The following is a 15,315-nucleotide window of genomic DNA, read 5'->3' as shown; positions in this document are numbered from 1 at the left end:
AGGCACATGTTCTTGGTTAGCTGTTTTTGTTGGGGCTTTTCTTGTTAACTTCACAAATTATTTAAATATACTTGCACACTAATTAGTTTGGGAAGATTATGCTGATTTCCTAACTGAACTGATCCTTGGATGCTCAGTAGTAATATTGAACTAGAATAGATCAAAGATTAAGTTGATACAAGAAACTACTTTCTCATTCACCTTTACTTAGCAGTCCTGGAAAGCTATAAATTCCAACTTGTAATGTTAGCTCCTTACTGTCTTAATGTTAAAAAATATAATAGTAAATTATGTAAGTGTTAAACAAGTAATATTATGCTTACTAATTAGAAGCGAGATTGAAAGTTGAAATTTAACTTTTATCAATAATGTTGTTTAGGAATATGAAGCACGGACAGGAAGAATGTATAAACCTCCACCCCCATCAGCAAGACGTAAAAATATTGAATTTGAACCACTTTCAACTACTGCTTTGATTCTGGAGGATCGACCAGCGTAAGTATGATTCTGCTGTGCAACTGATGATGACTGAATTTGTTAGATATGCTTCTGATGAGCTAAACTTCACAAGTCTTACAGGAAAGTATCATTGGATTATTCTATCCCAGATAATAGCCGAACAAATACCTCTAGAGGAACCTTTAAGTGTATTATAGTCTACATGAGGAATTCTTTCTCACGGTAATGGGGCCACCAGTCTGTTATCTACTGTATATCATAGCTGCCTGTGACAGTGCTGTGAGCATCCTTAATCAGGAAAATTCCTGAAGACTTTTATGGATTTCTTCCCTGCCATCTCAGCACGCACTCCCTTCTCCTTCCCCCATTCTGGGAACTGAATTTTCTAGACCAGTCAGGGAAGACTTAACAGTGGCAGTTGTCACTACAGCAAGTCTGGACATGGCTTACCAGAAGAATCTTTAGAGAAAAGAAAAGAGAGAAAAGATATTAGGTAGGTAACAGCAGGAGTGAGAAGAATTGCCTTTGAAACACAAGAAGCACCTTCTTGTCACAAATGCTGAATGCTCGTTTTGTATCTGGTGGCTACAGTTAAATGCTTTGTTGGTATCGAGATGGTGGTGTTCACTGAAACTGTTCCTTGCCCCTGCTCCAGCTGTGTTTTTGTAGCTCCTTAAAACTGCAGCTTAAGGCAAGGAAACAGTAGATGAAGATGCAACAAAAACTGTATTGAGTACAAATAAGAATAGTAATGAAAAATTGGTAATAAATTGGTCAGTATATTTTAGCAATTTGAAGAAAAGAGGAGGACCTGTTGACTAGGAACACATGCTGTGAGGCAAGCAAATAGAGCAAAGCTTTCAAATTGTACCTTGAGAAAGCTTGTGATGGCACTGTTAAATGTTTGCTCTAACCAGTTTAAATTAGGAAATGGAAAATAAAACATACAGTGTTTCCTTCAAGATTCTCTCTAGTGGTATATAAGATCATTCAATGCTAAGACAGAAATATCCTGAATGGAGGTATGGATTGCTGTGATTATTTTTTGTAAATGCATTATTTCTCTTACTGTATGGTGGAGAGTAGGATATGCAGTAACTGGTTTGCTGATGCTTTTCTGTACTTTCAAAATACCACAATTCACAAACTTACAGAAATATGTTTTTACAAATAACACTTGTTTCAAATCGGAGTGCCATCCCAAGTATGTAATGTGTTGCTACATCTCATCCTTGAAAGTTTATTCTGTTCTCACTTCCATTGGAAATATTAATAAAGTGATCAATCTTTTCTACTTGCATAAGAGGAGGTGGAAAACTTCTTTCTCGTCATTTTAATATGGAAAAAAAACCCCAAAACAAAAAAAGCAAAAACTGTCTTTTGTTTACTTTGAACAAAAGTAGACTAGAGATTGCATAAGAGACTGAGACCAAACACTGTTCTGATTTGTTTTGGAATGAGTCTGCTTGGTCAAAAGGAAGTGTGTGTTTGGCAATTACGGGATCACTATGCAGCCAAAAACCAAACATGTTTTAAGCTGGTGAACTTGTAGTTCTGCAGCAAGCTTCCTTAGCTTTAGCTCTGACATAAGTGGGGATCTATCCTTTCTTCCTTTGGTAAACCTGTGTTCTCTTGTGGGAGTTTTAAATTAATAAAAACCTTTTATTGAAAAGACAACATCATAGATTTCATATGAACAAAAGGAGTGCTGATATGCAGGTATATTTGATGATTAAAATATGCATGTGTAGAAATGCATTGGAATAACTAACTTTATATGGAATATCTATATTTCTCTTTTGTCACTTCATGAAAACTTCATTTGAGCGTGTCCAGACGTTCAGCAAATCTAATAACCCTACTTTGGGGAAGCTATAGGAGAACTAATAAACAGAAGCAGTAAACATCTGGTAGTTCTGAATAAATAAGCCCTCTTCTGCTGTTACTGAAACACCAAAGCTCACCTTAAAGAGAAGCCAAATTAAACCCAGTTTTGAAATGGTTCAGAATGTCATTTGTGTGTATTGAACTCAGGAACAACTTGTTTTCAGAAATCTTCCTGCCAAATCAGTGGAGGAGGCTTTACGTCACCGACAAGAGTATGATGAGATGGTGGCAGAGGCAAAAAAACGAGGTATGTTAACTGCCAATAATCGCTATAATTCTTTTTAACTGTGCAGCAAAAATAGTTTCTGGCTTGTAGGCTAGTAGATACAGTAAAGAACAAGCTTGTTTAATATCTAGGTTATTCTCTGGTACATGTGTGCACACAGTTTAAAACAGAACTCAATTATCAAATTGTTTTCTTATTGCACCACAGTGAACGTAACTAGATTCAGAAGTCAGTTTAACCTTTTCTTTAATTTTTAAGTAGAGACTTGATGATTTTTTTTTAACTACTTGTGTAATGTGATCAGCTAGAAACTTTCTGGGTACTCAGACTATTTTTTCAAGCTGTGTTGCTGCAGTTGCCACTGAAAGCCAAAGTATAATAAAGCTGACTGTTTTTTAGGAATTTGAGATCAATTCCAATGTGAAGACAGATGAAAACATTGGGGTTTTTTCAACCAGCTGTACCTGTGTGAACCTTCCCACTCCCACTAGATCTGTTTTTTAAATTAAACATATCTGTGGCATCTGGTGCTGTGTCAATCTATGAACAGTTGTTGAAAGGACTTCTGTAGTCTCATGCCTAGTATTCAGGGAATAAGCTATTTTAAGAATCTGTGCTGCATGTTTTACTTGGGCTGTTGTCAGAGATACAAGCTTCTGAACTGATTGATCCTCTGTGGATCTGTGGCACTTTACTCTGAAAGAAGTCATAAGAAATCCAAGGCATTTGACAACTCATTTCACTCCTCTATTGTGGTGTGCATCTTGTAAGGTGTAATCTGTGGTTCATGTTCTCTAACTGCATCTTTGCAGTGTACTTTTTTAGTATGTGTGCCCCGGTGTTCATTAAATTAACTATTGCTACACATAAAGCTTCAGTAAAAACTTAATGAAGTGGGTCAGGCGTATCAGTTTACTGAGGACGGCAGGCTTACTCCCTTGATGTGTCTAATGCGCGCATAAATAGAAAATGTCTTGCTGCAATTTCACAGTGGTTCTTAGTGATGTCAAGATAGCACTGCTCTATCTTTCTTTTAGCCTTTTTAATAAGAAAGATCTTTTTTTAACAAAAGGCAGAATACTTCTCTTTTGTTCAGCATTGTAGCTTTGTCTCAGATCTTAGGTCCTCTTTCCAGAAAAGAAAATAAATAATCCTTCCAGGTGGAGAATTTTTAGTAAAATTTGAATAATTTTTAAATAGGTGTAGAATTGCACTTTTGAATAATAATTATATCTATAATAATTGCTGATTAGTCTAAGTAATAAGTAAGGTTTTGGTAGAATGTGGTATGAAATTCACTATAGGAAAACCAGTGCTGATGATGTGCTTGCTTTTAAGTCATTCTGTGTACTGCAGAAGTGCTACAAGTTTTCTAGATGGATTTTTGCTTGTCTAAATTGCTGTGTATTTGAGTGACTTAAAAATAGCTTAAATTAAAAAAAAAAAAAATCCTGAGGAATACACCTATAATCAACAGAAATAGTACCAGCTAGCTCATGTGCAACTGTAATTTACCCTTGATCTTTCAGACATCGTGTAAATAATTAGGTAATAGCTGAATTACTTAATAATTTATATACACTAATGCAGAATTATTAACATGTTACACTTAACAGAAATTAAAGAAGCACATAAAAGGAAAAAAATAATGAGAGAGCGTTTCAAGCAAGAAGAGAATATCGCTAGTGCTATGGTGATTTGGGTCAATGAAATACTACCTAACTGGGAAGGCATGTGAGTAAAGCTCCTGTTGTGTAAATGAGGCAAGGCTGGCTTGTTTCTCCTCTGGAAACAGAGGACCCACATACCTTGTTTTCCTTTCTGTTTTGTCAAGAAGTCAGGTTTTGTTGCCATGATATAGTGAGAGGTCATTACAGAGCAATGTGAAATGTGCTTTCTGGGAGCTTAATGGTTTGGGGATTTTTAATGGGGCTTTAGCATAAGCAGAGATCCCCAAATACTGATTCGGGAAATAGTATGTTATTTTGCTTGTAAGTTGCCCAATGATTTTAGAAAACAAGATGTGCAATATGTGCCTCTCTCTTCCTTTTTTTTCTCCTCTGATTCCCTATCTTAGGCGTGCTACCCGAAGAGTTCGAGAGCTGTGGTGGCAGGGATTACCCCCAAGTGTACGTGGGAAGGTTTGGAGTCTAGCCGTGGGAAACGAATTAAATATCACTCCTGGTATGCCTTAACAGATCACATTTTAATGCAAAATTAAGTTGGTTATTTTCAAAGAAAAATTCAAACTTTTGTTAAAAAAAAATAAATCAGGGTATGTTTGCTTTTTGAAGAACTGCTTTTCACAACCTTAGGAACAGGGGTTTTTCACAATTAGACATCATAGCCTGGTAAATTATGGAAACAAGGTTCAAAACCTGCTTACAAAACTGTTTTAGTCTTATAAGAGTTAAGGTGGTGCTCTCACACACCCCACCCCATCCCTCCCCCAAAAATTATGTTTAGAATTGAGAATTTATAGCTTTGCTTTCTTAAGGGGGTGGAAAGAGGAATTGCTTTACCTGCTATAACTAATGATTTTAGTGTTCTAACTCATTCACAAAAATAAAAATCCGAATTATTTAAGACATGATTTCCCTCTTGTAATTTGCGTATTCACCACAGAAGAAATCATAAGACAGCGCACGCAGTAAAAGCATGTATAGTGGTACTCCAGTGGTTAGTGGTAACTGTGTAATAGATTCTCCCCTGCCCCCAGTGGTTAAGATGAAACCAAGCAACAAAACCAAAGCCAAGAATACCTAGTGTGCTTTTATTTTGGATGGGTGCTTTTCTTACTTATCTCTTCCTTTTTGTTGTTGGTTTTGTTTTCTTGCAGAACTTTATGAAATCTTCTTGTCAAGAGCTAAGGAACGATGGAAGAGCTTCAGTGAGACAAGTTCTGAGAATGACGTAGAAGGTGAGATCTCCTGAATGCCAGACAGCCTCTTAATTCACTTTTACAAACCCAGAAAGTCTCACAAGTTGAGCTGCAATTGCAGCATTAGGAATACTTGTTAAAAGTGCTCAGAGTCATTCCCTACTTAAATGTTTGTTTTCCTATACAAGTCAGTGAGTGAGGGGCTTAACAGTATTTACTATATCAATAAAAGATGCATTAAAATATTGCATGTGCTAGTTACTTTCAAATGAATGTGTTTTCCTCTGAACTCCTGAAATACTGGGCCTAATCCCTCATGGAAAATTTTAGATGAAGTACCAAAAAAAGAAATGGGAAACTAAACTGTTAACATTTATTTAAATGCTGTCTTATGTGATACTGTCAGTACCAGTTGCTATGAAATAACTATTTTTTTTTCTAGTTGGTCTCTCTTCTGGGGAAAGAAAATGGCATTGTAATGCAAGAAGTACTTTTTGTTTGCACTTGCCATAGCCAGCCCTGACTAACTGGCTACTTTGACTGTAAATTATTAGTCTTCCTAAGGCTACCTCTGTGACTCATCTGAAGCTTGTCTTGAGACAAGCTGTTTATAAAAAAAAGTCTGTGTGTACATGACTGTAAATACGTTTATCCTTGGAAAACATGTTTGCAATGCCTCTTAGTTCATGGGGTGGCGGTTTGTTCTTTTGTTAGGGAGGTGTGGGCTGAATGTGGGGGAAGGCTTAAGTAAGTTGTTTATTTTGGAAAGGTCATAGCTCTGGATGGGAATGAAAGGGGGAAGGCTCCAATTTGATTGTGTCAGGTGTTCTAGGAAATGTAGTAATAGAGGGAAAACTTGGAGTAATTGGATTTTCATCTTTGGTTGAAAAGCAAGCCAGGCCGCTGTGCTTATTACTAGTCTTTGGTAGCAAAGTCTGCAAGATCAATTATTTTAGCCTCACTTAACATATTTGTGTAGTTCTGAAGATTTTTCCTGTTCAAATCTCTTTAATACTTTATTTTGGCAGATAAAGATTAGAGCATGAAAAGTATCTTTTTGTGTCTTGAAGACAAGACATTCATCAACAGATGTGTTATCTGTCAGATCTGTTCAAAAGACCCCCAATGACTCCTCTTTTGGAGTTAAACTGAATTTCTTGTATAAATTCAGAGTTTCTTATGCTCTATACTGTAGATTAGTCTTCCTTGGGAACACTCTAAACGGGTACTGTCCAAAATGAAGTGATTCCAAATTAAGCAATAGAATACCTGTTCCTTTTGAAAGAGAAAGGAGGGATTAAGCAGCAGACCTTGAACTTTTTATTTTAGATTGTGTATGTTCTTTCTTTGTAATAATAGCCTTCTTTCTCCCAAATTCCCCTGCCACGGCCTGCAGCAGTCCCACTCATTCCTGAATGCAACTATCTTAGTTTTAGGAGGACTAGAAGAAAACGCTGCTTTCCAGGCTTCAGCAGAAGAGCAGGTTCTGTTTAGCCTATTCATCAAACTCTTCAGTCTTCCACTTCCATGATGGCTCTTGACTGGTTTAAGCCCTCTGAAAGAGCCTTTTCCCCAAGTGCCACATGTATTTTTCTCCTTGCTATCACTAGTATTTGCATCACGCTCCTATGTAGAGGACAGGATAGAGATAACTCAAGGGCCAGGTGAATTTCTACTGGAGGTTCTTGAGTGAATGCTGCCTTCTCTTCTGCTGTTTGAGGAATGCCACTCTTAAGGATGCAAAAAAAAAAATCTGAGTCTAACAAGAGCTTACAAGTAAGGTAACTTATGCAGATCATAACTGTGCAGTCAATTCTGGAAACTTCAGTGAATTTTCTTGGTATATTAGTTACCTTCAGTAAAAGTGGGCTGTGAGAAAAGCATAACTTTGAAAGTAATATGCTTGACTTTGCAGGTGAGGAAGTGCTGGGTTCTTGTGCTAATGGTGTAATTCATATTTTTCTTCTAGTGTACAGAGTGTATTTCAATGCTGCTGGTTGAAATGAGCCACCAAATGAGCTGATTAGGAATGAAAAATTTCAAAAGTGGGACCCCACTGGATCACATTTAGATCAAAAGCAGTGCTCTCACTCTGTGCTCTTGCACAGACTCAGTTAACTGTAGTCACAGTAAAAGATAAGAAAGAAAACAGAGTTTTGAGGACTGGGCTGGACAAAGTTCAAATTCTAGTGAATGCAGGGCCAGTCTGGGCCTGGATAGAGTGTTAGACAGAAGTAAAAGGTAACCTGTTGGTCTTAAGTCTGAATGATGTAAAGATGTATGGCTTGAAAAAGAATGAGTAGACAAATAGTAATTACTGATAGTTTGTCTTACTTTTTGGAGTTGATGACATATGCCAGGTATCAATGGACAGTTTTAGCTCGTGAAGTATGTAGCACTGCAGAAGTGCACTCCAAGAATTAGGACTAGGTAACTTTTTTCCTGAGATACTAGAAGTCTCTATGTGCCTGTGGTGGTTTTATTCTGAAGTCCGTAGAATTTATCGGTTTAATAAGTGTTGGTTTTGCTTGCAGATGCAGGTGCATCTGTTGCTGATCGTGAGGCCAGTCTGGAGCTAATTAAGTTGGATATATCACGCACATTTCCATCCCTGTATATTTTCCAGAAGGTGAGATTTCTTTAACTTTTGTTATGACAACTTTAACCTTCTGAATAGTTAAACAAGAGCAGAACCCTAGATGGCTAAATATGGAATAGTTTTTAGAAGCTGTTTGTATAAAACAACAAAAGTAAAGTTAGTTCTTTTCTACATACAACAGCAAATAGTGTTTGGGGTGTTTTGTTTGGGGTTTGTTTTTTTTTTTTTTTTTTAGAATAAAGTAAGGACACCTAACAATGGACTGTAAGGCTTTTTTCCCTGGAAAAATTGCATATGGTTCCTATTAATGTTTATGAAATTACATGCAAAAATGAGAATTGCTCCTGCAGAAATCTTGATACCTTTTTAGTACGCATTTTCAGGCTGTATGGTTTTTATATACACGTGTAGGCATATATTATATCTATATAAAATAGCATGCAGTATTGTAATACAGTAACTTGTGTTACTAAGAATTAAAACATCCACTGTCTCTGAAAAGGAAAAACCAACCGTGGATGTGTACCAGATATCTTCATTTTCCATTGTGTACTGATTTACACTGAATTGTTTCATAGGATTTTTGGTCTGTTACTTTAACATCTCAAAAGCATACATGGAAATGCTTGGAGTAAAAACTGGTATTATTCTAGATGTAAACAAAGGAATAATTCACTGGCTCATTTGCATCTTAAAATACTGGCTTGTTACCTTCCTATATTTATAAAGTGATTTTGAAAAAACCTTTTTTTCCCCTTTTCCCCCCTCCTCCCTCCCCTTGTATTAGGGTGGTCCTTATCATGATCTCCTGCATAGTGTTTTAGGAGCATATACGTGTTACAGACCGGATGTGGGATATGTAAGTATCTGCTGTACAGTGTTTATAACATGGCAAATAAGCTTAAAATGTCACATATTGGAGTGTATTAAGTAGGGTCTCTAAACTTTATGCTACTAGCACTTACAAAAAATAATTCAACTTTGGCACTTTTTCGTGGCCTTTACAATGATCTCTAATACTTAGAGATAATTAAATAGCTGAAAATGTACTGGATGCCAAGGATGAGTATGCTATCTGCCTTGCATGGAAAACTTTAAATGAATGTGTTCACAAGGCATTATAGTTCTGACAGACCCACAGCATCTACAGAAAAAAAACAAAATGCTAGTGGACTTCCATTGAGCACTTGGTCTGTTCTGTCCTGTGTTGCTCCCACTGCTGCCGTTTCCATAGTGATACTCTCTGCTTCACTACCGCACATCCTAAAATCCAGAAATTCCTTACTGGTGTCTTGTTGTCAAAGATTAATTGCTCCATCTGAGTTCAGCGAAGATAAGATTGTTTGCAGCAAACACTGCTGTTTAAAAATAAATAAATAAAAAAATCCTCACCAAACCCAAACCTAAAATACTAACAACACACCTGCAAACAAACCAACTAACCCTAACATCTTTCTGAATGGTGTCAGCTTACAGAAGCAGTTAAATAACTGGAGGTGGCTAGGAACACCTTTCACAAGCTCTAATTGCTTCTGGGTTAAAAAGAACTTGAAAAGTTTTAAGTCGGATCCATGCAACAAAACATTATTTAGCATAGGGTGTGTTTTCCCCTCTAAATCAGACATACTTAGGACTCTGCATCGATATCTAGTTGGTTTTTCATTTTCAAATGTTTTTAGCCCTGAATTCTGTCATCTGTGACCTCATTTTTGGAGACCCTCCCGTACTCTTTGCAAGAGATTACAAACTGCAGGTTCTGAGACTGCTTGTTCCCAGGGTGGAGTTTTAAAAGGCAAATAAATAATTTTTCAAGGATCAGTCTTCTCTTTTTTGCATTAGGAACAACAGCTAGCCTGGATATTACTGATCATAGATTTTTTTTTTAAAGTTAATATGGCAGTAAATTTAATGTAATCTTATTTCCACACCCATCTATCCCACAAAAATGGAAAACTGCAGGACTGGTTTTGATGCATATCAATACTTTTTTCCCTAGTTGGTTAAAATATTGAGTGCATTTTTTTTAAATGAGAAGCAGGGAGCATAAATGCCTAGAAATAGCAGAATAATCATTATTGCAGTTGAAATTGGTAAAATTATTTTTTATAATATGAGTATTCAGATCATCAGTTAACAGCTAGAATAATGCTTTTATTGTGGGCTAAAGTGTTTTTGAGAGCGTAATCATGGAAAAATGTAAACTCGCATTGTAGCGAACCACTTAAAAGTAATTTTATGTGTGTGAACAAATACTGTTTGGCAAATGGAAAGATACGTATTGACTGTTCTGAAACAGAATTTTGACTCAATTCCAACATATCCGTCTGGGTCTAAACTGTCCCATATGTGAGTTTTTGCCATGTCTACATTTTCCATAGCTTAACAATGAACTTGAGGCCAAATTTTGTCTCTTATGAGCTCTGTGTCCAGCCTGTGTGGTTTTAACTTTCTTGCATTCCAAGTCCCAAGGACTTGTGATCATGAGACCTCCCAGAACTTCCATCAAGTGCCTAAAACCAGCATCCGAAGAAACACTTTGTCTTGCTGAAACAAAATTGACTGCATGCATAAAAGTTATTCATCTGTATTGTTTCCGTTCATCTGGAAATGTTATGCAATGGTATTTGATGTATTGCAGGCTGTAAATATTTGCATTTCCAAAGATGTAAGATGTACTGAACCTACTCACCTATATTTGCCTGATGCTTTTCCCACTTGAAGGTACAAGGGATGTCCTTCATTGCTGCTGTGCTCATTCTCAATCTGGAAGAGGCAGATGCTTTCATTGCCTTTGCTAACCTTCTAAACAAGCCATGCCAGCTGGCCTTTTTCCGTGTGGATCACAGCATGGTATGCACAGAGTTTTCTGGTTTTGAACCATAACATACCTTTGACTTGAAGCATAATTGATTCATTGATCACTTCCTTTTATCCTATTGAATAATGGAGAACTTTAACCTGTGGTTACAAAACTGAGAATACCAGATACTGATCCATAGAACACATCCTACTGTTTTGATTTTTCCCTCTAGAAGCACTTAATCATTGTACTTACCCTAAGAAGTCATGTTGTGCTATGTTGACATCCTCGATTCTTGGTGGGGTTTGTTATTTTACAACTTAACATTCTTTTGATGACTGCTTATGATTTGCTTTCCTGTCTCTACAGATGCTGAAATACTTTGCAGCCTTTGAAGTATTCTTTGAAGAAAATCTTCCCAAATTGTTTCTTCATTTCAAATCATACAGTCTTACTCCAGACATATATTTGATAGACTGGTGAGTTCAGAGAACGTGGCAAACCTAACCTTGCAGCTGTTGGAACACTTTCTATTTTGCTATAGGTTTTTCAGCCATAGAAATACAGCATTGAAAAAAAAACCCAACCCATTCAGTAGGTGTTTGTGTACTTCAGCTTTCTAGGTCCTGTGAAATCATGGTCCTGTGAACTGTTTTGTGCAACTGCAGTTCCTCTGGCAGGATTCAAACTTTATGAACTAGGATTAGGAGTGACATCTATTCAAAGAGAAAAGGAGACACACAGGAGTCTTGTGTGTCTCATTTTCTTGCTGCAGGTAAGAGTCAGCTATGTGTAAGATCAGTAGGGGAGAGGAGGCAACTACACTGTAGTTGTCTTGTGACTGATTTTAAGTGACTTGATAAAATGAACATCAGCTACTGAAGAAAATATGAATACAGGAATATAGACTTCAGAGCAGAAGGAAAATGAAAATTTGGACCTGGTTTGGGAAGGGATAAACTTGGAAATACAGTGAACGTTTTGAAGTAGCCAATGTTTAAAGCAGAGTACCAAACTATGTTATGTGCCTGTAATGGAAGGCAGTAACGCAAGCATCCTTGAAGTGTGTGTAGCACTGTCAGATATGGAATGTCTATTCATAAGTGTGTGTGTGGATAAGGATGTGCTTCATATAGGATTATTATATGGGTTAGAAGTTTCTAATAGAGTAAACTGAATTGGGTAGAATTAAATAATATAACATCATGTTGTCGGAGTACGTGGGAATGAAGAACTTTGGCTGTAAGATGCAGCTTACCAGTAAGCAGTTAGTCTCAGCAGGAGCAGGTTACACAATAGCGGCATTGTCAGGAGCATGCTGCAGTCCTGAGAGTTTAGGCAGATCGAGAGAGGTATATATGTTGTGGAAATAGTGCTGCTGTACAAAGTACTAGAATATTCTGCTTCCAGTTACCTGTGAGAGAAATGAAGATTGTTATTCCTGCATGTGTTCCAAAGATGGTTTTGAGATAGAGAGCTCCTCTTATAAAGGGAGAGCAGAAGAGGTGGTAGTACTCTGCGGTAAGGAGTTATGAGGTTCCTGAACCACTTTCCAACAGGAATAATGGGGAAACAGATAACAGTGTGCTTTGTATCAAAGGAACCACTACAAATTTATGGGAGGGGTTCTACAATATGGTACATACAGCAGACGGAACTCTCTGCCCTTGTATAATGAATCCTTTTTAAAAATAAACTTTGCAATAAGAAATGCAAGCGGACTTTTCCCAGTAAGAATAGAACAGTGACTGTCTTTAGATTTTTTGGTGATTTTTTCACATGAATAGAAATTCAAAATGTATCATGGAAATGTAGTTACTGAATTCTCATTAGTGCATTAGTGGGATGGAGCCTTCTATTGAGATAATTTGTGGCTTTATGTTTAGTTTAGAAAACAAATGATCAACAGAGCTGTTAAACTGTATGGCTTGAAGAATGGAAAGAGTTAAGGTCTTATTTGTATATTATACCCTGTTTGAGTGTAAAGATGTTTGTAATTTCTCTAGCCAGAGCTTCCTAAAGGAGATGGCTTTCAAATGGAGGATTTCCTGTAGCATGAAGAGATGGGTTTCAGAGCAGGAGTTCTGACTTTACAAACTGGAGACTTGTGAATCTTTTGAAATATGGAAAAAATAAGAACATATGAAATAATGTCATCTGCTTACTCTCAGCTAACATAACAGATTTAAAGAAGTTTGTATCTTCATCTTTCTGAAATAGATTAAAGTTATAATTGTACTTTTGTTCTCAATTGTAGGATTTTTACACTCTACAGCAAGTCATTACCACTTGATCTGGCCTGTCGTGTCTGGGACGTTTTCTGTAGAGATGGAGAAGAATTTTTGTTTAGGACAGGGTTAGGAATACTTCGGTTATATGAAGATATTCTCCTACAGATGGACTTTATTCATATAGCACAGTTTCTAACAAAACTTCCAGAAGACATTACATCAGAAAAGCTTTTTAGTTGTATTGCAGCTATTCAGATGCAGAATAGTAACAAAAAATGGGCACAGGTGAGTTTCTTGGAGATATCTATCTGTCATATATATAAAAAAAAAAACCACTAGATATACCAGCACATGAGTATATGGGCACTTAATGACTACTCTATGCTGCATGTCTTCTGAGCAATGGGTACTTCCTTTCTAGTGTCTCATTCTAGAAATTAACCACCAAAATAGTAGCATGGAGATTATTATTGATCTTTTTTTATAAGACTGGGTTTTTTATATTAATGAAATAATTTACTTTTCCAGGTGTTTGCCTCACTGATGAAGGACAACAAAGAAGCGGACAAGAACCATAGCCCAGCACTGAAAAGCTAAGCTAATTGTCGTAATGTTGAGGTCAATTGAAAATGTGGAAAACCACTTGATGACAAAGGAGTTTTCACATCACTTCTATGTGGAAAAGCACTATAGACAATGTGAAAATGAGATGGAAAGCTAACACAGCTCTCAGTGGAGTAATGAACTGATGAAATCTTCACCCTTTTGCCAGTATTAGCTTTTGTCGTGGGAAGATTTGTTTTCACACAGAATACTAAAACCTATGAAACTGAGAAGTGGGGGAGTTCATATTAATACTTTAAAAGAATCAGCTCAATGCAATAAACGTTTGTAATAACTTCTGTTGGTACTTTAAAAAAAATTTTGAGGCATAACTTTTTTTACAAATACCACAAAGGCACTTTTTTTGGGGGGATGAGGGAAATGCTAAATCTTAAGGCCCCAAAACTGCTATCCAAACCAAATGCTTTGGTACAAATATTACCTCCAAAATTAACCATTTGAAAGTACTGAGGACCAAATAAGGTTGTTTGGTATGTTTATGTGCAAGATGGTTAACATTTGGGAAGGGATATTGTCTTATTTACTTGGTTTTTTTTTAAGTTGCAGCTTCATTCTTCAGTCTGGGCAAATGTAATTAACTCAGGAACTGTGGAAGTATTGTGCCCACACCTGTTAGAGCAAAAATCATCTGAACTTTAAACAGTGGTAAGATCAGGGCTATTATCTTCAGAGTGTACAGCTTTCAACGTGAGTGGTATTAAGCATTTGTTTTGGTGTATTGGTTGTGGTGCAGCTTACTAAAAATGGAGTGGGTATTCTGTGAAAGGGTTTTGCCACCAGAAGTTTTATTTTGTCGAGCCATTTCCAACTAAGAAATACTTTGTACGTAATGGTGAACACTAGCAACTGACAAAACTATCTGCAGACTTTGTGTTGTCAAAGGAGCAGCCACTTTTAACACTTTGGAATAATGCAGACACAGAACTGTTTTTGAAACTGTTTTATTAGTGTGCAATACCAAAATCCAAAAGGTTTAGTGATACTTAATTCTTTAACATCTTTTAACTGTGAGACATAAGGTCATATTGTATGTGTCAAGGCAGATGTTTGAAAACATTTCCTGTTCTTGAAGATGCTGTACAACAACCTTGTGACTGTAGGGGATGGAAATTTAAAATGGATAGCACTGCAGGTGAGGAACACTTGCACTTTCTTGGTCCATTTTTGCTAATATTTAATGTAAATAAATTCCTTACATGTGGGTTTTTGTAACTGGTCCCTCTGTGGAAATCAAGTCAAAATTATCATTATGTGTTTTTAAGTGCAGGAGGCTTCCAGTTGTCTGGTGTTTAAAAGCAGAGTCTACATAATTGGGGTAAAGATTTAGTGTGGTGTAACTTACATTGCTATCTGGTTTAAAAACTATATATATACTACTTATAACATTACAATTTGAAATTTAAATGTCAGATTTTTCTTAACTTATGTATTCACTACTTTAATTGGATCCAATTTGTCTTATATTTTTGTGTTATCTTGTACAGTTTTCTTACTTTTCAACTATAAATCTGTATATAAGTGTAAATAGAAGGATCAGCCCTTCCTTTAAGACCACTAGTACCAATTCCTGTGTAAATAAAACTTATAGCAGACGTGGGCTGTGCCGCT

General features: G+C 36.5%; 1 protein-coding gene across 4 annotated transcripts in view; it reads left to right on the top strand.

Annotated features, from left to right (window-relative positions):
- TBC1D12 (TBC1 domain family member 12) overlaps nt 1-15,299 on the top strand; it is a 47,375-nt gene extending 32,076 nt beyond the window's left edge. For 3 of the 4 annotated variants that reach the window (XM_054832207.1, XM_054832205.1, XM_054832204.1), the window contains 11 exons: nt 380-495; nt 2,511-2,593; nt 4,189-4,306; nt 4,650-4,756; nt 5,412-5,492; nt 7,988-8,082; nt 8,840-8,911; nt 10,774-10,902; nt 11,222-11,331; nt 13,110-13,368; nt 13,612-15,299. In XM_054832207.1, coding sequence (XP_054688182.1) covers nt 404-495; nt 2,511-2,593; nt 4,189-4,306; nt 4,650-4,756; nt 5,412-5,492; nt 7,988-8,082; nt 8,840-8,911; nt 10,774-10,902; nt 11,222-11,331; nt 13,110-13,368; nt 13,612-13,680 — 1,215 coding nt within the window. In that variant the 5' untranslated portion in view covers nt 380-403 and the 3' untranslated portion in view covers nt 13,681-15,299. The remainder of the gene's footprint in view (nt 1-379; nt 496-2,510; nt 2,594-4,188; nt 4,307-4,649; nt 4,757-5,411; nt 5,493-7,987; nt 8,083-8,839; nt 8,912-10,773; nt 10,903-11,221; nt 11,332-13,109; nt 13,369-13,611) is intronic. The other variant, XM_054832206.1, reaches the window with a different exon arrangement.
- Nucleotides 15,300-15,315: the final 16 nt, after the last annotated feature.

The sequence above is a fragment of the Grus americana genome, chromosome 7, assembly GCF_028858705.1.
Source record: "Grus americana isolate bGruAme1 chromosome 7, bGruAme1.mat, whole genome shotgun sequence".
Taxonomy (NCBI): domain Eukaryota; kingdom Metazoa; phylum Chordata; class Aves; order Gruiformes; family Gruidae; genus Grus; species Grus americana.
This window is presented reverse-complemented; position numbering and strand designations above follow the sequence as displayed.